Here is a 24137-nt window from a genome sequence, read left to right as displayed (position 1 = left end):
ATTCTATTTTTAGGATTCACTCTCTACCTCAACATTTGATTTTAATAAACTTAAGGACAGGAACTATCATATTCATATCTTTAACACTCCTGCACCTCATACTCATTCAGATTCAATAATATTTAGAATGTTATACCTGATAGATGCTCATCATCCAGTCTTTGGTTGAACAGTTCAACATGTGATAGTGGAGTCAAAAATATCTTGATTCTAATACTGATTCTGCTACTTAATAGCTCTATGTGACCATCACTCAGTCTTTTTGAATCTCAGTTTCCTCATCTATAAATAGGGAAACTCATAGAACAAACCTTACCTAATTATCATGAATCTTCAATGAGATGACAAACCCATGTGAAGCACTCTAAAAAGTTTACAACATTCCTAAATATTCCTAGATAAATGCCAGTTATCCTTATTATTTTATTACCTAGTGGAGCAGCCCAATCCCATTACTGGACAGCTCTGATTATTCAAAAGGAAAGTCTACACTTTATTGAGTTAATACTTGGCTCTCTGTAACTTTAGTCAGTTCTGCTTTCTGGAATCACATTAATAAATTCACACCCATATGAATACTAATGGTTGAAATTAATAATGAAAGATAAATGGAAACTTAATTCCTTAATTTATTAATTACTCTGGATATTAAACAGTTGTGGATTTAATCTACAAGATTATCCAGAAACTTAAAGACCAAATTAAATATGTGTCTAGAGTTAAGTTTAATAAGAGACATGCTACCCATGGAAATAGTAATGATATAAATACCGTGTATTAGAGATGTCATTTATACTATATTATACTTATATATAACGACAGTCATTTTAAAAAGAAAGCTTATTTCTTAAAGAAAGAGAGATCCTAGGGTATCATAGCATTCTGAGATGACAAAATATTGAACTAGACCAATTTACTATATGACTTGAAGCAAGTTGCATGGCTCCTCTGGAGTCAGTTTTAACCCTCTGCAGCAGAAGAGAACACATTTCTACTAGGGAGAATTTAGCAATTGTTGTGCCACAATTTCCTTTGATTATTCTACCTCAGTTTTGCTCATTGTTTTCAGTTTCCCTAAATTGTTCTGCCTCAGTTTCCCTTAATTGTTCTAACTCAATCCTCTTAGTTGCAACTCCCCTTCCGGTTCATTAGGATTGATATAACTCAGGGCTAGTTAATCTAAAGTTATAAATTGTAAATGTGTAAACTTAAGATAAGGGGGTGTTCAGACTCCCTGGCCCCTAACTCCTCCTAAGTCATCAAAAATTTATGATCCTACCCCCCACCCTATCAGAATTGGATTGATAGTCCATTCCCGACTTCAGTGCTCTAACTCTGCCCCTGCCTCAATCTATCCCTTGGTAGCTTGGAGCCACATGTATATGTATATACTTCATGGGAAGCACACATTACCTGCTAGATGCTTTAGACATAAAAGCCTCCCCTCAGAAATACAAATAAATTATTAAAAACTCTCTAATCTCTATCTTGCCTCAGTTTCTCTAGCATTACATTTTGGAGGCTTCCCAGCAAGATATGAGAGTAGGGATCTTTGGGCCTTTGGATTTTTCCCAGAGTCTCCAGGGAAGAGAGCAGTTTTCAGCCACAGTCACACCATCTTCATTTCAGCCACAGGAGAGTAAGTGTGGATGTCTTAGGACATAATCTAATCTGTTTTATCTGTTCAATCTATCTGTGCTAGCATTTGGATTCTCAGAATAACAGAATGCCAATGGGCATTAAATTCTGAGAATGGGATCATTTCCAGGATGCTGTATGATACCCCCTCTGTTTTGGGTGTCTTCTAAGACAGATCTGGTCTGATCTGATTCTGAGCACCTTTTTGGGCACTATCTGGTTGTATGTGTTAAATGTTTTATTTAATGTTGTAACTGTGCAGTATATGTCTGTATGATTTGTGTTTTGTATTCTGTGTGATGTCTGTTTTGTTAATTTAAAACTCTGTTAAATTTTAAGAACAATGATTAAGAAGTTTGGTAATTGGTTATTTCAATGATGCAACTGTGCTTGGTATAAAATTTGCTTGTGATTTTAAACTTTTTAACTTATTGCACTAATTTGTAAATAAAAGAACAACAACAACAACAACAACAACAACAAAAACTGGGCTATTTTAGTTTTTGAAGCTAGCTAGTAGGATTTCTAAGGGAAAGAACAATAAAACCTTACCTGATTCAAATTCAAGCCTGGCCTAGGCTGGCCTGGGCAGATAAGGCCTCTGGAGGACAAAGGAGTTTATGCTAATTGCTTTGACACCTGGGAAAAGCTTTTGGAGAACTAGTTTAAACCTAAGTGAAAAAAAAAAACCCAAAAGAAAGTATCCTTTTGGGCAGTTTCAAAATGGTTTTACTATAGCCTGTGCATGCTAGATGTGGTTAGCTTGAGTATAAGATCTTAGAATTTGTTTAAATATTGAAAGATTTGATACTGAAGAAAAAACTTAAAAAAAAAAAAGCTGTATTTGATTTGTTTTATGGAGTCATTTAGCTATTCACTGTATTGTGAATTTTAAAAGTTTTGAAGGGGAAAGACAATTAGGAAAATTTGCACATGGAAAAGAGGTTGGGTAGGGCAGGGAGAAATGAGATCTTTTGTCTTCAAAGGGGAAGATTAAATTCATTCCCCCCTCCACTACTCTCTGCTATTTTAACAATGGAACATCTAGTTGGAAAGGTTATAGGGTTGGGAATTGAAGGATGGAGAAATATTGAGTATGGGTCAGGAGCTAGGAAAAATGCCAAGTGGAATAGGAGAAGGGATAAAGAGAGGCCATGTGAAATCCCCTTCCCCCAATTAAGCCTGATATAAAAGGAAGGCCACATAGAATCCCTCCCCCCCTCTCACTAAGTATGTTCCAGCCACTTTCTGCTGAGGTTTGGCTCTGGCAAGTGATTTTGCAAGACAGGCTCACTTTTAAGTTAACTGACTGAATATTTGTTTCTTTAGATACATAATGATTTCCTTGGTTAAGGAATATGGTCATAAATGTGCTCTATAATTTGGTAGGGTTATTTCTAAAAATTTAATACTTTTAAAAATCTTTCAGATCCTTTTATGTGGTATTTGGATATGTTGTATTGATTGTATTGGGTCATCTTGAGGTTATTTAAAGGGCCTCTGAAAATAATAGGTTTTTTTCTTTTGTCCTTTTGAATGTTTCTGTTATGCGCAATATGCAATTTGGAATTTTTTCTATGTATTGGGTATTTTAAAGCAAAATGATTTGTATAATATTCAACTTATGAAGCATCTACTTGGATATGAAAGATAATTGTTCTAAGTTGTGAATTTACTGAGACAAATTTCTTATTGTTTTCAATATAAGGTCATGGTAAATACCTGTTTGGGATTTATCTGAAACTTTGGTTAATGGGATTTGTTATTAGAGGTAAAATTTCTTGGGCTTGTAGTTAATATTATTTGGGAGTTTTAAAGCTTCATTGGAATAATTATCTGGAGTAAAACTGGGTTAAGGCTATTTTATCCTGTATGAGCTTAGGGATCAGTTTTGATTGCTTATATTGTTATAATCATATCCCTGAATTTTTTCCTCTTGTGACTGATTTCTATAATCAGAGCAATGGTCAATAGAAATTGTTAATGCAATTCAATTATGTCATACATTGCTGTTTCCAATCTGGTTATATGTAATCATTATATCCTAAATACTTTGGCAAATAAGTATTTAGCCTGGTCATTTATCTGTTACTGGATATTTGTGTCTGTAGATATTCAAATTTTTAAAAAGTTTCTAAATAATGAAAGGACGATTAGTGCAATGTCTATGAAACCTAACTGCTGTTTTGTTTTTTTTTTAAATTGGGCTATAGCTAACAGCTACTTGCCTATCCTGTGAAACAAGCATGTCTCCTTACATAGGAAGCTGCTGGCCAGTCTATTTTGGCCTCCCCACATCTTGTAGCAATCTTTGTGGACCAGTCTTTCTATCTCAGACTGTTCTAACCTTTATTTGTTAGATTTGTATTTTTCCCCTAGATTTTGGTCAAATTACAGCTATATCTAGGGCCTAGATCAGTTTTGATTATCAGCATGTCACTCCACACCCATCCCCCTCCCTGGACTGAGAATAACCGCCTATCCTCAGCATGAAGAAACAGTTTTTGAATGAGAGACCATCCCCCCCTGCTCCTAATGTACTTTGGACTGATAAGGGAGAATTTGGAAATGGTTGATTAATGACTGCTAAACCCTGACTGGGTCATCCATTACTGTGTGTTTTAAGATTTGGGATGGAAATTGTTAAAACTGTGTAATTATTGCTTTTATGTTTGAGGGATTTTTAGGAAACCCTACTGTACTAGACTGTTATGTAGAAGAATTTTGATTCACTCTTGGAATTTATATGTGGGATGGTTATTTGATAATTCCTTTCTGTGAGAAAAAAAGGGAGGAAGAGATAGGAAATTGGGGAAACTGGTGGATTTTCTCAAAAATACCTGAAGGAATGGGAACTCCTAGTTTTCTGTTCATTTTGCTTAAGCATTTCTGCCCCACGCCTTATCTCACTAGTTCAGATTGAATCGGAAGTCCTTTAAGCAGTGTTTTTCGTTTTTACTCCTTGCTTAAACTTACTGAAATGTGACTGCTAATTATGCTTTAACTTTGAAACCCTTTATTCGGTTAGAACTGCCCTGGCAGACTCAGTTTTGGGGGGACTATTTTCTGATTGTCTGTTTTTAGAAATCTCTAAGATACAGGCATCTTGTGACTGGCAGTCTCTCTGATCTGTTTCTCCAGTCCAGTAATCCCATTAATTAGTACTTCAGTATTCTCAAAGGACCTTGTAGTTTGATATCAGGTCTCTAAAAGTTCGGGTTTTGCCTGCCTTGATAGTCTAACTATGCATAATCTGATAGCTCTGCTCAGAAATCTGATCCTTTCTGCAGTTCTGTCTGTTCCTCTGGGCAGGGAAAGGTAAAGCTACTCCAAACCTCAACTTTCTCCCCTGGAGTAGATTGCTCCTCTGAATGGGCACAGCACAACTGTCTTGAGCCCTATTGCTCTATAAGCAGAGGCTGAGTTAAGTGCAGAAATGACCACAGACCTAAGTCACAGTGAACTGTACATTTCAAACTGGATTCTCTGGCTGAGATACCCCAACTACAGAGACTTGATATGCTTGCAACAGGGAACCTTTGTACTGCTATTAATTTTGAGATTGTCAGGGAGAGACTTGTCCTTGCATTTTCCTAGTTTTATTTTGGCTTATTTGCCTCACATAGGCAAATTATGGTGCTAAAACCTTATAGTATCTAGAGGAAGGTAATTCAATGATTTGAATATTCAGGAGAGAGAGTGTGAAATGTTGTGCCACAATTTCCTTTGATTACTCTACCTCAGTTTCCCTAATTGTTCTGACTCAGTTTCTCTAAATTGTTCTGCCTCAGTTTCTCTTAATTGTTCTGCCTCAGTTTCTCTTAATTGTTCTACCTCAATCCCCTTAGTTGCACCCCCCCTTCCAGTTCATTAGGATTGATATAACTCGGGGAATCCCTAGCTCCCAACTCCTCCTAAGTCATCAAGAATTTATGGTCCTACCCCCAACCCTGCCAGAACAGGATTGACAGTCCGTTCCCAATTTCAGTGCTATGACTCCACCCTTGCCTCGGTCTACTCCCTGGTAGCTTAGACCCACCTGTGTAGATACTTCGTGGGAAGCACATATTAGCTGCTGGATGCTTTGGACATCAGCCCTGGCGGCAGTATGCCCCCAGCACAATCTCTCCCTCTCAGAAATCCAAATAAATTATTAAAAACTCTCTAATCTCTATCTTGCCTTAGTTTCTACGGCTTTACACAGTGAATGGAATGACCATAAGTTTAAATGTGGAGAAAATATAAAGGATCATCTAGTCTAACTTTATAATTTGACATATGAAGAAAATGAATACTGGAGAAGTGACTTAAAACCAACCAAGGTGTTAATCGACTAAGTTCAAGAATGAATCAAAAACTTTAATATTGTCAATATTCAAAGAGTGTGTGTGTGCGTGTGTGTGTGTGTGTGTGTGTGTGTGTGTGTGTGTGTGTGAAATCCGGAACTGTAACAACACAGGTGTATAGAAATCCAAGTGAGAGAAGTCCCTCTGCCAGAATAGGTGAGCAGTTGTTCTGCAGAGTGGGGAGTTGTCTAAGGCACCAAGAGGTTAAGGTCACAAATTCTATGTGTTTCAACTGTGTACTTGAACCCAGAATCTTCCTGTCTTGAAGACTGACTCTTTAAATCCACTTTATTCATTCTGCCTCTATTATTATGTTTACTATTTATTTATTATGTTTGCTACTGTTTGTTTTTTTTAAATATGAACAAAGTTAATCAAATGAAGATACCTAACCAATGTACCAAAACTCCTGTTTGCCTTCATTTTATTCCTATTACTAGGGAAGCAAACAATGATGAACTTACTTTATGTGCATTGCCTTATCTCTCAAATCAAATATTAAATTCACTTAAGCCCATGAAGGTGAGATATTAACACAAGCCTCAGAACCAGCAGCTTAGATAAAAGAGAAATAAAAAGACTATCCCAAAACCAAATCACTACTTAACTTGAGGTACCCACATGGTCAAAAGCAAAGAGATCTGACCCCGAGGGCTTGAAGAGAAAGGAAAGGTCTAGGTTGGAATGGCCTCCGAATTCCTGATCCAAATAGGAAACTGACCATTTCTCACTCCCACCCTTGCCTTCCTTACTTACCTTCCACAACACCTACTCCCACACTGCTTCTCCTTGTGTTCATAGGGGCCACAAAGAACCATTCATTTGTTTTGTAGCTGTAGGCTTCAACTGAGGCAAGACCTAGAAACCAAAAAAAAAAGGAAAGACTTCTCTGTCATCTCATTGTCAACGACTCTATTATATATCAGCCTTCATAAGCAGGGAGTCTCTATGTGTGGGAATATTTTTAAAATAGTATATGTATGTGTGTGTGTGTGTGTGTGTGTGTGTGTGTGTGTGTGTGTATCTCTTAGACACACTCTGTGCCTATGTGTATTTAGTATGGGTTAAAAATAAAAAAACTCTTAAAAATGAAAGAGAATATAGGTCTAGGCATAACATAGTTTCTGTATGAGTATATGTGACATATATGAGAGAAAGCAGATGTGTATGAGAGATTATGCCTTAAAATCCCTAAAACTTTTTTTTGACTCTCATCATGACCTAGTCTCTCCATACTTTACCAGGCTATGACTTCTGTATTGCCTATATTCTCTTTCATTCCTAATTTCAATCTCTTGGTAAACCAGTTCAACTCTATACTACCTTTTAGTCTCATTTCTCTTATCTCCTTTGTTCTAAAGACACTCATGATCTGCCAAATCCTAGTCATGAATTACTACTACCATCAAACCCTTTCTCTCCACATGCTGCTGAGGGGATCTGAAAAAAATCACAAAATCATGAGAACTAGAATCATTACAAACTGATGTTCTCTAATTTCAAATGAGCTCTCGCTGCAGCAAGACAATCCTATATGTCCCTAATTAATATCTCACTAATAAAACATCTATTTCAAATCTTATCACTCTTATCAAGTATTTACTCCCAAGTTGAGTTGCTGCTTTCCCCTTTTTCATCATTTTAAAATTCTTTGACATTATTCCCTACTCTCTTTTCCTCTCTCCCAGTTTCATGATAATGAAGTGATCTTTCTCTTTATCAAGGCCAGCCCATTTACATCTACCCTTAATCCCATCATCTTCTCCAGCAGACTGTGTGTACTAACATCCTTATTCTCTTTTTAATTAATCTATCTACTGTTTCCTCCCAAGCTGTCTCCAAACACACTCATGTCTAAAACTTCTATAGCTTTTGTTAACTATCATCCTATATCTCTTCTACTTTTTGGCTAAACTTTGTAAGAAAGCCATATAAGTTCAATTTCTCCTCCTCTGTCATTTTTAATCTTCTACAGTATATTCTCTGATGCCATCATTCAACCAAAACTTTTCTCTCCAAAGTTATCAATGACTTCTTGAAAAAAAATTTTGTGAGGCAGTAAGGATTAAGTAACTTGTCTGAGGTCACACAGCTAGTAAGTGATAAGTGACTAAACTTTAACTCGGGTCCTCCTGATTCCAGGGCTGGTAGTCTATCCACTAAGATACCTAATAATGATTTCTTAATTGACAAATCTAATCTTAATTTCTTAATCCTGATACTTTCCTGAATTCTATACAGCATTTGACATTAGATTACCTACTAGTACCCTTCTTCATTAGGTTGACACTGCTCTCTTCTGGTTATACTCCTATTACAACTGCTTTTATTTAGTCCTATTTGCTTGTTCTTTATATCTAGTTCATGTCCACTAACTATAGATGTTCCCCAAGATTTTGTACCGCTCTCTTCTCTTTATTCTCTTGCTTAGTGAGCTCATCAAGTCCCATGAGTTCAATTATCATCTCTACCAGATGATTCCCAGATCTATATTAATTAGCTTAATTTCTATCCTCAGTTACACATCTGCATTACCAGCTGGATTTTGTACTTATAAAACTGAAAAATCCACATATCAACATATCCAAAACAGAATCCATTATTACTTACCCCCACCCTCATCCTCCACCCCTCATCTTTCTAATGTCCCTTTTACTTTTGTGAACATCATCCTCACTTCCTTGCAACTTTGGTGCCATCCTTGGCTCCTTCAATCTCATTCATTCCACATATCTAATCAATTGCCAAATCTTGCCATCTGTACCTCTAAATCATCTCTCATATATGTCTCTACCTCTCTACTCATACAGCTACCACTCTAGTTCAGGCCCTCATCATCTTTCACCAGTATGATTGCAATAATATTTTAATGGGTCTCCATGCACAAGTTTCTTTCCATTCTAGACCATTCATCACATAGTTATCAAAATGATTTTCCTAAAACATAAGTCTGATCATATCACTCCCTTCCCAATAAGTTCTAGTAGTTCCTATTACTTATTTCTAGCATGGAGCATGCCTGGCACATAAATGATTAATAAATAGTTATTAATTAATTGCAATTAAAAACCCAGTTCTGTCCTATCTTTGTAATCTTCTTACTCCCTTTCACTCATTCCTCAAAGACATAAGATTTTTTTAATTGCTGTTTTTTCTTTCTATCTTTTTTAGCATGATATTTGGCAGATGGTATACACTTAATAAAATGAATTGTTTTCGATTGAATAAGAGAGAATTTATGTATCTATGGAGAAAAATTATGTCTGTAGTGACAAAAAAAGATTATGTGTATGTAAGCAGGTGTGTAAGACAGAGAATGGAAGAAAAAGAGATAGAGTGAATAGGGCAGAGAGAGAGTAAATATATAGTTACACTAATGGGCAAAACAAGACCTTTGCCAGAGAGGAGGATATAGATCTCATTACTGTGCTTAGGCCAACTCTTAAATATCTCCTAGACTAAAAAGAGAGAAAATTTCTGAGCCCACCTGTGCTACCATCAAACCCTCCCACTGCATAGAGAAGGTCGTTAAGCACAGCTGCGCCTAGCGTGCTCCGGCGCTCCTGCATACTGGCAATGGACGTCCACTGGTCCTTCACACCATCATACACGTCAACGGTCCGAACACGAAGGGAGCCATTAAAGCCCCCCACAGCATAAACGCTTCCAGCCATGAACACCACCCCTGAGGAGCAGGAAAATCAAAGTGTTCAAATTAGCTCATGTAATAGCAAAGAAAATTGGTCAACTCTCAATTGTACAATACAAACAACATTAATAAAGCATAGACTAGCATAGTGGCCAAAAATGGAGAGCTTAGCTTGGTATTAGGAAGAACTAGATTCAGGTTCATACACTCCAACTTTGTGACTATGAATAAATTATTGAACCTTAGTCCCCCACGCAACTCTGAAACTAAGGAAGTTCTAGATGGATGTCCCATGTATATCAGTGACTCCACAATGATGACATCATAAGGTGGGACAAAACAAACAAACAAAAAAACTTCCAGAAGCTCTCCTGAGGGTAGGTACTGATTTTTCTTCTCTTTGTATCCCTAGCACTTAGCACAGTGCCTGGCAAATAATAAGAGTTCAAAAAAAATACCTGTTGGTTGTTTGATTGAAGAGGAAATATGACTATAGTATGGACAGTACAAAATATCAGATAGTCTCAAATCTCATCTATTCCTTATATTGTGGTAGAGTTGTTGTTGTTTTTTTAAGAATTACATTTTAATTCTGTTTTACGTAGGTGAACATTAAAATGGATATTAAATTTTACTCAGGCTAATAGCTCTAAGGATCTCTGATTGTTAAGACCCAAAATATTTGTCACATTGTAACCTACTGATGTCAGGAGAAAGATACTTATTCAGCATCCTTTGGACTTGTAGCTAGCACTCTAATGACTTTTCAGCCTTTGAGAATGTAAAGGGCTGAAACTTTGAGTAGATGCACTGGGTTCAGATGGCCGAGCACTTAAGGCTAAATACCCATTGGGCAATACTCTATTGACTTATGCTTGGAAAATGGCCCTTCCCACTAATCTGTCCTGGCTTGATCTTTTGGTGTATACAGATGATTGTAGGACGGATTAGGGGGTGGACTAAGACAAGACAGAGTCACTTTGGTGGTAGACAAAAAGAAAGAAGGTCGTGGAGATCCTGCATCCATTCCCTTCACTTCTACCCCTAAAAACCAAGAATAAAGACAAAGGACTTTTGCTTATCCTGATTCTGGCCGATTCTAAGGTATCCAGGGTGCTAACTCAGTCTTCATATTTGGTGCCCAACATATGAACCAAGAACCCTAATTTCACTGGAGAAGTCCTTGGTGACCAGGAAATAGGGTGAGTATTTTAATAGGCAAATAGGGAACTTACTTTGTTAAAGGATAAACTAGTAACCTTTTCTAACTGAAATAGGGCAGATATTAGGAAGAGATTCTCCCCCATCCCCACCCCCACCTCCACCCCTGCCCCAAGGGGGTGCTATAGAAAGCATACTTAAGTTGATCAAGGGACAAGGCTTAATTGTAACTTGGGAGCAGATCCCAAGACTCTTAGATACATTAGAATGCATGTCCCCTTGGTTCTTAAAGGAAGAAGATATTGGGGCAGATAATTGGAAACTAGTAGGAGATCAACGATGTGAATACTAAAATGATAAAGGTCCTGATTCAATTTCCAAGGAAACATTCTATATATACAACATAATACAATTGGCCTTAAAGAATTCTGCAAATTATAGAAAAAAGAAAAGTTTTCAGAACATCCAGATGAGGAAGTATGAGGAAAAAGAAGAAGACAAAGGACAGAATAATGGCAATATCACCAGAGGGCATGAGGAGTTAAGTGAACCTGAAGGGTGTGGTGTTTATCCATCTCACAAGGCAGCTTCAACCCCGCCTAAACCACTGGTTCTTCACACGCCTCCATTAATTTTACCTTCCAGTATGGAGGGAGGAGGAGTAGTGGGAGTGAGAAAACTGGGTGGGAGAACAAGACCCAGTACCCCATGTCCAAAATGCAACAGAGGTTTCCATTGGGCATCATAATATAGACTGATTCAGAGGAATGAGATTAGGGGCCCAGCCCCAGAGCCCAAGGTAAAAAACACTTGGGCATAATGGCAGCCAATGGTACCCAGAGAGTACCTAGAAGTCCAGTACCCAGACATGACCAATCAGCTGGGAAGCAATCTGATGGGAGAAAGGGATTATACAATCAATCAGCCAGAAAGCAACCTGATGGGAGAAAGGAATTACAATTGGGAAGAACAGAGTTGTATGCAGCTGAACTGAGATGCCTCCTGGAGAGGTGAAATCTGTTCCTCTCCAGCCTATGGATCCCTTGCCTCCAGAAACAGTAGGCTTGACCATTACACCTCCTGAGAGTACTTACAAAATAGTATTCATCCATACACTGATGTGGGAAATTGGAGAATGTGTAGATAACATCCCAGTCACTAATACAGATAGACAATGTGTGACTTATCAACCAGGAGAATTAGTAGCATGAGGTTAACTGATATAGACTCCTAATAAGCAATCTGATGATAGTCACCCAGATTCTGACTCCAAGCAACAAAATCCCGGAATATATTTGATAGCAGTTGTGCTCCGACCTATGCTCACTATCTATATAAATGGCATACCATTAGAAGGATTGATAGACACTGGTGTAGATCATACAGTCATTAGAGGTGTCAACTGGCCCAGTCACTGGCCAAAGATTAAGGCAGACACCTACATGTCTGGCATAGGAGGATCAATAGCAGCTGAAGTTAGTGCTACCCCTTTGAGATAGACTTTTGAAATTCAGGAAATAAGAACAATAATGAGGAGTTACTTTGCCCAACTTTATGCCGATAAATTTGATAACCTAAGTGAAGTGGATGACTACTTTCAAAAATATAGGCTGCCCAGATTAACAGAAGAGGAAGTAAATTGCTTAAATAGTCCCATTTCAGAAAAAGAAATAAAACAAGCTATTAATCAGCTACCTAAGAAAAAAACCCCAGGACCAGATGGATTTACATGTGAATTCTACCAAACACTTAAAGAACAATTAACTCCAATGTTATACAAACTATTTGAAAAAATAGGTAATGAAGGAGTACTACTAAATTCCTTTATGACACAGCCATGGTACTGATACCTAAACCAGGCAGGTTGAAAAAGAGAAAGAAAATTATAGACCAATCTCCCTTATGAAGATTGATGCAAAAATCTTAAATAAAATATTAGCATAAAGATTACAGAAAATCATCCCCAGGATAATACACCATGACCAAGTAGGATTTACACCAGGAATGCAGGGCTGGTTCAATATTATGAAAAGTATTAGCATAACTGACTATATCAATAACCAAATTAACAAAAACTATATGATCATCTCAATAGATGCATAAAAAGCATTTGATAAAATCCAACATCCATCCCTATTAAAAACACTTGAGAGAATAGGCACTTGAGAGAGAGACTTTTCCTTAAAATAATCTGTAGCATCTATTTAAAAGCATTAATAAGCATCATATGTAATGGGGATAAACTGGAACCATTCCCAATGAGATTAGGAGTGAAACAAGGTTGCCCACTATCACCATTACTATTCAATATTGTATTACAAATGCTAGCCTCAGCAATAAGAGTTGAGAAAGAGATTAAAGGAATTAGAGTAGGTAATGAGGAAACCAAATTATCACTCTTTGCTGATGATATGATGGTTTACTTAGAGAACCCCAGAGATTCTACTAAAAAGCTATTAGAAATAATCCACACCTTTAGCAAAGTTGCAGGATACAAAATAAACCCACATAAGTCATCAGCATTCTTATATATCACTAACAAAATCCAACAGTTAGAGTTACAAAGAGAAATTCCATTTAAAGTAATTACCGATAGTATAGGAATCTATAGGATTGTTTAGGAATCTATCTGCCAAGGGAAAATCACGAACTGTATGAGCAAAACTACAAAACACTTTCCACACAAATAAAGTCAAATCTAATCAACTGGAAAAAATATTAAATGCTCTTGGATAGGGCGAGCAAATATAATAAAGATGACAATACTACCTAATCTATTTATTTAGCGCTATACCAATCAGACTCCCAAAAAACTATTTTAATGACCTAGAAAAAATAACAACAAAGTTCATATAGAAAAACAAAAGGTCAAGAATTTCAAGGGAACTAATGAAAAAAAATCAAATGAAGGTGGCCTAATTACCAGATCTAAAATTATATTATAAAGCAGCAGTTACCAAAACCATTTGGGTATTGGCTAAGAAATAGATCAGTTTATCAGTGGAATAGGTTAGGTTCAATGGACAAAATAGTCAATAACTAATAATCTGGTGTTTGACAAACCCAAAGACCCCAGCTTTTGGGATAAGAACTCACTGACAAAAACTGGTAGGAAAAGTGGAAATTAGTATGGCAGAAACTAGGCATTGACCCACACTTAAGACTGTACACCAAGATAAAGTCAAAATGGGTTCATGACCTAGGCATAAAGAATGAGATTGTAAATAAATTAGAAGACCATAGGACAGTTTACCTCTCAGACCGTGGAAGAGGAAGGAATTTATGACCAAAGAAGAACTAGAGATCATTACTGATCACAAAATAGAAAATTTTGATTATATCAAATTGAAAAGTTTTTGTACAAACAAAATTAATGCAGACAAGATTAGAAGCGAAGCAATAAACTGGGAAAACATTTTTACAGTCAAAGGTTCTTATAAAGGCCTCATTTCCAAAATGTATAGAGAATTGACTCAAATTTATAAGAAATCAAGCCATTCTCCAGTTGATAAATGGTCAAAGGATATACAGACAATTCTCAGACGAAGAAATTGAAACTATTTCTAGCCATATGAAAAGATGCTCCAAGTCATTATTCGTCAGAGAAAGGCAAATTAAGACAACTCTGAGATACCACTACACACTTGTCAGATTGGCTAGAATGACAGGGAAAGATAATGCAGAATGTTGGAGGGGATGTGGGAAAACTGGGATACTGATACATTGTTGGTGGAATTGTGAATAAATCCCGCCATTCTGGAGAGCAATTTGGAACTATGCTCAAAAAGTTATCAAACTGTGCATACCCTTTGATCCAGCAGTGTTACTGCTGGGCTTATATCCCAGAGATCTTAAAGAAGGTAGTCTTCTTAAGAGTAAATAATCACCCAAATCACAGCCAAGTGATAAAAGTTCAGATGTTTTATTGTCTCCAATATAGCCCGGTTAGCTTAGAGGTCTATCTCTCTGCTTGGTTCCAAGAGCTCTTGCAGTTTTGTCCTTTGCTTCTGCCTCTGCTTTCTTCAGCCTTCAATCCAGCTCCAAGTTGAATCTGTCTTGCCTCCGAGAGAGGGCTTCTGGCTCTCAATCTCCCAAAGTGCTCTGTGTCTGCACCAGAGTGCTCCTTTCCAATCCAGCTGAACTCTCTTCCGCCACCAGCCAGCCAAGTGGAAAAATATTCTCTTGAATCACTCTTGCCTTGGAGAGAGGGCTTCTGGCGTAATTCCCAAAGTGCTCTGTGTCTGCACAAAAGTGCTCCTCTCCAATCCAGCTGAACTCTCTTCTGCCACCAGCCAGCCAAGTAGAAAATATTCTGGAATAGATCTGTCTTCACTGGCCTTATATCTGACTCTTCTGAGAGAATGGGATTATGGGTTTTCTCCCATAGTGCTCTCTGGCCCTAAGAGCTTTAAGGGAAGTGTGAATTCACAAAGTTACAAAGTTTACTTTGTGAATCTGACAAACTTGTGAACTCCAATGAGTAAAGGTGTAAACACAAGCATTGTACTAATTAGTTCTACTTAGTACCTTGTTTCAGGTTCTGGCCCAAAACATCTTCTTGTAAGATCAGATCAACTCTAATGAGTTAGCAGTTTATATGTGCTAGAATGTTTGTGGTAGCCCCCTTTGTAGTGGCCAGAAACTGGAAACTGAGTGGATGCCCATCAATTGGAGAATGGCTGAATAAATTGTGCTATATGAATATTTTGGAATATTATTGTTCTGTAAAAAATGACCAGCAGGATGATTTCAGAAAGGCCTGGAGAGACTTACATGAACTGATGCTAAGTGAAACGAGCAGGACCAGGAGATCATTATATACTTCAACAACAATACCATGTGATCATCAATTCTGATTAACGTGGCTCTCTTCAACAATGAGATGAACTAAATCAGTTCCATTTGTTCAATAATGAAGAGAACCAGCTATACCCAGCAAAAGAACTGTTTTTATCTGCTTGCATTTTTGATTTCCTTCTCAGGTTCTTTTTACCTTATTTCTAAATCCAATTTTTCTTGTGCTGCAAATTAACTATATGGATATGTGTATGTATGTATGTATGTATATTTGATTGAAAATTTGAAAACAATGATCAAAAAAGGAAACATTATTTTCAAGAAATTATCAAGGAAAATTGTCCTCATATTCTTGAACTAGAGGGTAAAATAGAATTTGAAAGAATCTACTGCCACTGGTCCCCTCCTGAAAAAGATCCCAAAATGAAAATTTTCAGGAATATTATAGTCAAATTCTGGAACTCTCAGTCAAGAAGATAAACATCCAAAAAGAAATAATTCAAGTATGGTGGAGCCAGTCAAAATAACATAAGATTTAACAGCTTCTACATTAAAGGATGAGGGAGCTTAGATTACAATATTCTGTAGAGCAAAGGTGTTAGGATTACAACCAAGAATCACCTACTTAATAAAACTGAATATAATCCTTTAGGGAAAAATGTACATTTAATGAAACAGAGGATTTTCAAGCAAATCATGATGAAAAGACCAGAGCTGAAAAGAAAACCTGAGTTTCACTTATAGGACTCAGGAAAAGCATAAGGGAATAATCAGAAAAGGGAACATTTGTACATGGAAGATAATACTTATAACTCATAAGAACATCCTTGTAATGGGCTGAAACTGAGTTGATGCACTGAGTACCAGCACTTAAGGCTAATTACCAATTGAACAATACTCTATTAGCATATGATTGGAGAAAGAATGGCCCTGCCCACTAATCTGTGCAGGTTTGATCTGTTGGCACATAGAGAGATTAAGGCGGAATTTAGAGGGTGGAGTAGGAGAAGTGAGGTGGCTCCCAGCAGAAGAAAGAGGAGATTCCAGTGTCTCCTCTCCCTTTGATAAAGAATAAAAATCAAGAGCTTTCGCTTATCCTGACTCTGGCTGATTTTAAAATATCCAGGGTGCTAACGCAGTCTTCACACATCCTCACTGGGGCAATTAGAAAGCGTACATATATGGACAGAGGGCACAGATATAAATTGAATACAAGGGGATAATATTTACAACAAAATAAAATTAAGGGGTGACAGGAATGTACTGGGAGAAAGGGAAAGGGAAAGGGAAAGGGAAAGGTGGAATGGTGTAAATGATCTACTATAAAAGAGGCAAGAAAAAGTTTTTATAGTGGAGGGGAAAAGAAACGACTATGAAAAGGGGAAGGTGATAAAAGGGAGGGCATGTTGGGGAGGAGTTAGTCAAAAGCAAAAAAAAAAAAAAAACCTTTAAAGAGAGAGGATGAAAGGAGAGAATAGAATAAACAATAAGGAAACATAATTATAAATAGTAATTGTGGAAAGAATTTTGAAGCAAGTTTCTCTGATAAAGGTCTCATTTCTGAAACATATAGAAAACAGAATCAAATTTATAAAAAGTAAGAGTCATTCCCCAACTGATAAATGATCAAAAGATATGGATAGTTTTCAGGTTAACTAATTAAGCTATTTATAGGTATAGGTAGAGATAAAATTCTAATTCACTATTGAGTGGAGAAATGCAGATTAAAACAACTCTGAGTTACTACCTCATATCTATTAGATTGGCTAATAGGTCAGAAAAGAAAAATGACAAAAGTTGTAGGCAATGTGGAAAATAATGAGACATCAATGTCTCATTGGTAGAATTGTGAACTGATCCAATAATTCTGTAGAGCTAATTGGAACAATGCCCAAAGTGCTATAAAACTATTTGACCTAAAAATACTACTATGAAGCATGTATCCTAAAAGAGATTTTTTTTTTTTAATGAAAAGTACTTATATGTACAAAAGTATTTATATCAACTCTTTTCTCAAAGCAAGGAACTGGAAATTGGGAAATGATTGAATAAATTGTGGGATGTAATTATGCTGAAATACTATTGTGCTATAAGAAACCTGGGAAGACTTCTATGAACTCATACAAAACAAAATGTACAAAGTTACAGCAATATTGCAAAATGATCAGCTAAGGATAACTTTGACATTCTCAGCAATATAATGATCCAAGACAACTCTGAAGGACTTAAGATGAAAAAAGCTATCCATACCCAGGGAAAGAATTAAATGTGTCTGACTACAGAATGAAACATACTTTTCTTTTTACTTTATTTTTCTTGAAGGTTTTTTTTTTTTTTTTGAGAGAAAGGGAGTTAGGGATCTATGTTTTCTTTTACAACATGACTTCTAGGGAAATGTTTTGCATAACTTCACATGTGCTTTCTCAATATTGGGGGAATGGGGAAGGATAAAGGAAAAAAATCTGGAACTCAAAAGTTTTTAAAAATAAGTTTTAAAAATTGTTTTATATATAATTGTGGAAAAATAAAATATTAAGTAATAAAACAAAATAAAAAAGTAAAAAATTGAGTGGCTATAGGGTCAAGAGTGTTATGCCACAGTTTTCTTTAACTGTCCTGACTCAGTTTCCCTGTCTCAGTTACCTTAACTGTTTTGTCTCTGACCCAGTAAAACTAAGGATTATTCGCTCTTGGGTTATGAATTAGCAAGATAAAAGAGTAGATCTCCTGATTCTTTTATGGATTTACAATATTCCTTTAGAATATTCCAAGACCAACCCATGATATCTTTACTTCTTTGTCTCTGGAATTTTTAGGTTTTATGGCTTCCCCTCCCTGATAAAAAACTTTCCCTCCCTTTCTCTTCTTTGTCTCCAAAAAGGTATTTAAGAAGTTGGGGTTCCTCCATTCATGGCTGGAGAATGGCGTCTGGCAGCTGTATGCTGGACGCTGGATTCTTTGGGTCCTCCAGCCCTGGGACCAATGTGGATTCCTTGGTCCCAGTATACTTATCTCTGTCTGACTGGATAATCTGAGACGAGAGTCCTGTCCAGTCAATCTTACTCTCCCATTAATAAAATATTAAAAACTCTCTAATCTCTCTCCTGACTCAGTTTCTCCGGCATTACAAGAGTTTTTCAGCTCTAGTAAGAAAAGGGTATAATCTATCCAGAACACAATGCTTAAAATGTGGGGAAAATATTAAAGATAAACATGGTTCCAGAACACATAAGACCATAGATTCAGAGTTAAATAGGATCTATTCAGGGTTTGGTGGGTTGGGTTTTTGATTGTTGTTGTTGTTGTTGTTGTTTTTATCTTTGTATTCCCAGAACTTTGCAAACAGTATGTGCTTAAGTTGCTTATTGAAACAACACGTGCTTAATAAATGTTTGTTAAATTAGTTTGAATCAAATTTAATCCAATTTTCTTATTTTTTATAAGAGAAAATTAAAGTCTAGATTAACTAAGTGCTTTGCCCAAAGTCACACAAATGGTAAATAGCAGAACCTAAATTCAAACAATGAAACAGAAAAATGAGGACTTCTCAGAATAATAACCTTGGGTAATTCAAGACTCAGCAACAAGAGTCTGTTTAATGATGAGGCTCTGGGAGAAGAGCAAAGACTTGTTCTTCCAACAAAAAACAATTAACAGATAACCCCTTAACTTTTACTCAACTGCTTAGAGAAAAACCTGACTGATTGTTTAATGGTCTGGAGATATGAAAGAAGTCTGCAACCTGGCCATCCCTATATGACTGGTTAAAAAAACCTGAAACAGACCAAATCCCCTAAATTACTAGCTCAGTAATTTAGAAACCTTTAACCCCTCTTACTTAATTGATTATTTGCCTTTGAAGCAAAACAGACCCTTTTTTCTTAATAGCATTTTGAAACATTTATTGCTTAACCAAGACTCTAGTACCACAAAAAGCCCACCAGTATTCCAAAGACAAATATAAGGAATAAAGATCAAGTCAGCCAATGATTTTAAAAGGATTAACAGGAGATGGGTGGGCGAATAGTTTCTATAAACCTTGACTATATAATTATGCTCCTTACTTCTGTAAAATAGGTTTTCCCTGCTCCACACTTTCTGGTGAAGGGGTTGCCCTGCTTCTCCTAAAAATCAAAATAAATAAACTTTGTTTGTACCACATGCCTTTGAGCAATCACTTTGAGTCAGAGTCTTTGCATGCCACATAAAACTCAGATTATAGAATAAGATGATAGGTTTATTATTAAAAGGGATTTTAGAAGCTATCCACTCCAAAAGCTCAGGGATTTATTTGCCCAAGATCACAAAGTAATGAGTAATATAGCCAAGAATCAAACCCAAGAACTGTGCTCTGAATGCAGTATTCTCCTCTGCACACCAATCAGTCCTTCATGTTGCCCCACAACTATTCAGAGATAGCCTTAGATGATTCCTTTGAGAAATAATAGAAATGAGGCTGATAAGAAAATGGTTTGTTTGTTTGTTTTTTTAAACAAAACAATGGTTGTGTCATACTACAATTCCTAAAAATCATGCATCTCACCTGCTCTACATCTCCTTGAAGGAAGTTCTGCAATCTGATCCCATCTGTCTTCCTCAAAATCATAACATTCAACACTTCGGATAGCTTTGGGGGCTTGGCCTCCCACTACAATCATAACCTGAAAAGAGAAAAAAGAAGCATTAAAATAGTATACTATATCTACTTTAACATTGTCATTTACAGGTGAGAAAACTGAGGTTTAGAGACTGAAAATCAATTACCTAAAATCATATCACCAGATTAGAAGAAACCATTGTCTCTTCTTACCCCCAACATTCCAAACATTTTTTTTACTATACTAAATATTCTGAAGAAGGGAAATTGTTTTCACAACAGTTTCCATACTTAGAGTAGTTGTAGATCAATAGGTGGTTTTAAAAGTGGCTTTTTAAAAAACCAAGTCTAGCTAGCAAGGAGGAGGGGGACAATACATCCAGGAGTTAAGGCCAGAAAATAGGGTGTGAATTGGGTAGCTTTGACTAATGATGATTACTTCTAAGGCTGATTTTCAATTTTAAAAAATAAGCCATTTTAAAAGGGCATTACTCTACAGGATAGGGTACAGAAGGCAATCAACAGTGTCAAATGCAGTAAAGAGGTCAAGTAAGATGAAGATTTGGTTAAGGAGAAAGAAGTCTAAAAGGATGAGGAGGAAACAAAAATTCATCAGATTTGGTAATTAAGAAATCGAAGTGTTGCTTCAAGGGAGAACATAACCCAAAAGACTGAAGACTAGACGTTTTTTTCATTTCACATTTACTCTAGAAAAATTCCCCAAAGAGGAATTAAGTGTCAGAGGTGGAACAATTATAACTAAATTCATAGAACTAGAAGCAAGGAGTCCAAAAAGGTAGTTAATTCTTAAAGTACTCAGAACCCTTTCCCCCAAGTTACCATGGTCAGTCAGGATACATACAAACTGGACCCATGGGTTTTGGTTTAAAACTCACTCAAGTCAATTTCCAGTATACCCTTACCCTTACAGTGCATCTTCTCCATCACATTGCATCAAGCAACAGTAATGACTCTGTCTAACCACATGAGGAAGGGACAGGAGTAAAAAAATATCAGGCCTCCTTCTGCCCGAGATGGTCCCTAAGTTAAGAAACTATAAAGCTGCAGAGACTCTACTTAGAACATACATATTAGAAGGTATTATGTTCTATAAAAGTCCTGTAAAAGGTTAAATCAGGTCAGAAAGAGTCCTAAAGAACTGACAGAACTGGGACATGGGAACAATTCTGGTACTAAAATAAAGGAGATAAATTCACTTAGGTCCAATAACTTAGGACAGGGAGCATGGTTGATAAAAAGTAATTTTCTCAAGTGGGAAAATATTGAGGCTAACTTACAGTCCCAGGAACATTTGCACCAGGGAGAGTCAGAAAGTGGGTGACACATTAATATAAGAATTAAGACTAAAAACTACCATGAATTTCATGAATACAATTCAATTAAAAACTAAGAACAGAATTCGATATCAATAGAGAAGATGTTAAAATTAAAACAAAGGAATTAAAAGATTTCAAACTCTCTAAAGAAATATTATAAGGCAAAGGAAATTGAAACAATATCTGATGAACCATTATCAAAAACCCTACTGATTCTCAAGAGAGCATGGAACCATAATAGGATATTGCAAATTGGTTTAAAAGCAAAATGAAAGTGTTACTAGAAGTTAGAAAGAAATAAATGTCAGAATAACATGACAAATCAAAAAATCTGAAGACCATAATGCAAGAAATAACATAAGAAAACTGTTGCCCAGAGATTATGAATACAAATTTTAAAAGTACCATTAGAAAGAATTCACAGGTCTCCTCCAGGTAAGAAAACACAACACATTGCATATGTTTTTAGATATCAATATACTGAAGAGCTATGCTGATTTTTCCTCTTCTTTTTCTTTAGTAGTTAAATTCAATAATTTCAGTTACAAATAACAAAAAAAAAAAAATGTAAGAATGCAGGGGGGGAATGTATATGAATAAAATAAAATAAAATTTGCAAAACATAAAATAATTCTGAATATACTTGAATCCAAAGAAGAAAATGGAATGAAAAATTCTGGAAAAGGAGCTCAAGATGTAACCCAAATATGCTTTAGAAACCTAAATCTAATCATCAGTGAAAAAAGATGGATGTTAAATTGAAGAAAGAAAAACATTCCAAAAATGTCTGTCTCCCCCCCAAAAGGATGTGAGACAATTTAACTTACAAATACATCAAAGAAAAGAAAGACAAGAAAGGTAAATAAAGACAATTACAAAATAATGAATAAGTAGTGAAATGAAATATTCATATCTGGAGATTTAAAAAAAATTAAAATGAAAGACCTATGGTTAAAAATAAAAACCTACCACCAATAACAGAGAGATCACTAAGAAATTCCTTTTTAAAAAGTTATTTATTGATATATTCTCCTTTATACATCTTTATACTTATCCCTATTATCCTCCCTCCTTAACCAGCAAATCGTATTTTAAAAGAAAAAAATAAGAAAAAGGGGAAAAATCAGCACAATCAACCAAAATATTGATAATGTTAGAAAACATAATGTGTAATATCTGTGGACCTCTCAGACCACAAATGGGAGGGTTGGAGGTATTTTTTCTTTTTTTTTTTTTTTTAGTGATTTTTTTTTTAAATAACTTTTTTATTGATAGAACCCATGCCAGGATAATTTTTTTACAGCATTATCCCTTGCACTCACTTCTGTTCCGATTTTTCCCCTCCCTCCCTCCACCCCCTCCCCCAGATGGCAAGCATTCCTTTACATGTTGAATAGGTTACAGTATATCCTAGATACAATATATGTGTGCAGAACCAAACAATTTTCTTGTTGCACAGGGAGAAATGCAAGCAGTTTATATTCATTCCCCAGTGTTCTTTCTTTAGGTTTAGCTGCCTCTGTTCATTGGAGGTATTTTTTCATATCTCTCTATTTGAATCATGTTTGATCTTTACAATCTTGCTAATTAACTTTGATTTTTTTTTATATGTGGTTTTTTTCAGTCCATTTACACTGTTGAATTTCATGTGAATATTAGCTTTTTCTTTGCATGACTTATTTCACTTTGCATTAATTCATGGATATCTTTCCATATTCCTCAGTACTAGTCAAATATGTCATTACTTATAGCACAGTAATACACTATTACAATTCAATACTATAAATTTTAAAAATACAAAACGAAGTAAAGATGAAAGGAAAATTTAAATAAATAGGAAAGGTGACTGGAAAAAGCTACAAATACTAAACCGTATAACTCCTCACAACCCTAAATCAATGTACTTTGTGGGGCTACGTTGTATAAAGAGATGACACATAAATGGGCAGCTAGAGGATATAGGGGAATATATACTATGTATCAGTTGAATCTAAAAAATCAGAAATTGCAATTGTGTTAAAGGGGGAAAAAACTTAGATCATGCTTTAAGTAGAGATAAATAAGGAAATTATGCTTTTAAAAAAGTAATCTTCAATACACTGTTAAAAGCATCCTGGGGGCTCCTGAGACCTTTTCACGGAGTCCAAGAGGTCGAAATTATTTTTATAATAATATTAAGATGTAGTAATTTATATTGTGAACAAAGACAGAAATAATCCAGATAAATAAAAGTTCTTCAGGAGATTTTCAATTTAATAACTGATCATAAATAGACATAGAAAATAGACATAAAAAATTGGAAAATACAAAAGGAGAAGAAATATTAAACAAACACACCTTTTATAGAATACAAGTCAATAAAAACAGTAATCCAATAAAAAAAGTAAAAAGAAAAGACAAAGACCTAAATGGAGATGTGACAGAACCCTTAATAATGAGTAGGTTAAAGAAAACAATCAGAGAAGAAAAATTAATGGTTACATGAAAGACAATGATGAAACAACATAACAAAATTCCTGGCATGTAGTCCTCAGACTAAAAAGTATATCCCTAAAAACATACATAAACAAATTACAAGAAAAAAAAAGAGAAAAAAAAAAAAAGAATTGGAT

The 24137-nt window shown here is 35.8% G+C and overlaps 1 protein-coding gene across 3 annotated transcripts in view; it reads right to left on the bottom strand.

Moving 5' to 3' along the window:
• The window catches only part of KLHL3 (kelch like family member 3), a 177089-nt gene that overhangs the window by 18948 nt on the left and 134004 nt on the right, over positions 1-24137 (bottom strand). For all 3 annotated transcript variants that reach the window (XM_051978129.1, XM_051978130.1, XM_051978131.1), the window contains 3 exons: positions 20135-20252; positions 9472-9669; positions 6741-6842 (listed from right to left, as the gene is read on the bottom strand). In XM_051978129.1, the coding sequence (XP_051834089.1) occupies positions 6741-6842; positions 9472-9669; positions 20135-20252 (418 nt within the window). The remainder of the gene's footprint in view (positions 1-6740; positions 6843-9471; positions 9670-20134; positions 20253-24137) is intronic.

This window comes from Antechinus flavipes, chromosome 2, assembly GCF_016432865.1.
Source record: "Antechinus flavipes isolate AdamAnt ecotype Samford, QLD, Australia chromosome 2, AdamAnt_v2, whole genome shotgun sequence".
NCBI lineage: Eukaryota > Metazoa > Chordata > Mammalia > Dasyuromorphia > Dasyuridae > Antechinus > Antechinus flavipes.
The sequence above is the reverse complement of the archived record's forward strand: the minus strand, read 5'-3'. Positions and strand labels throughout refer to the sequence as shown.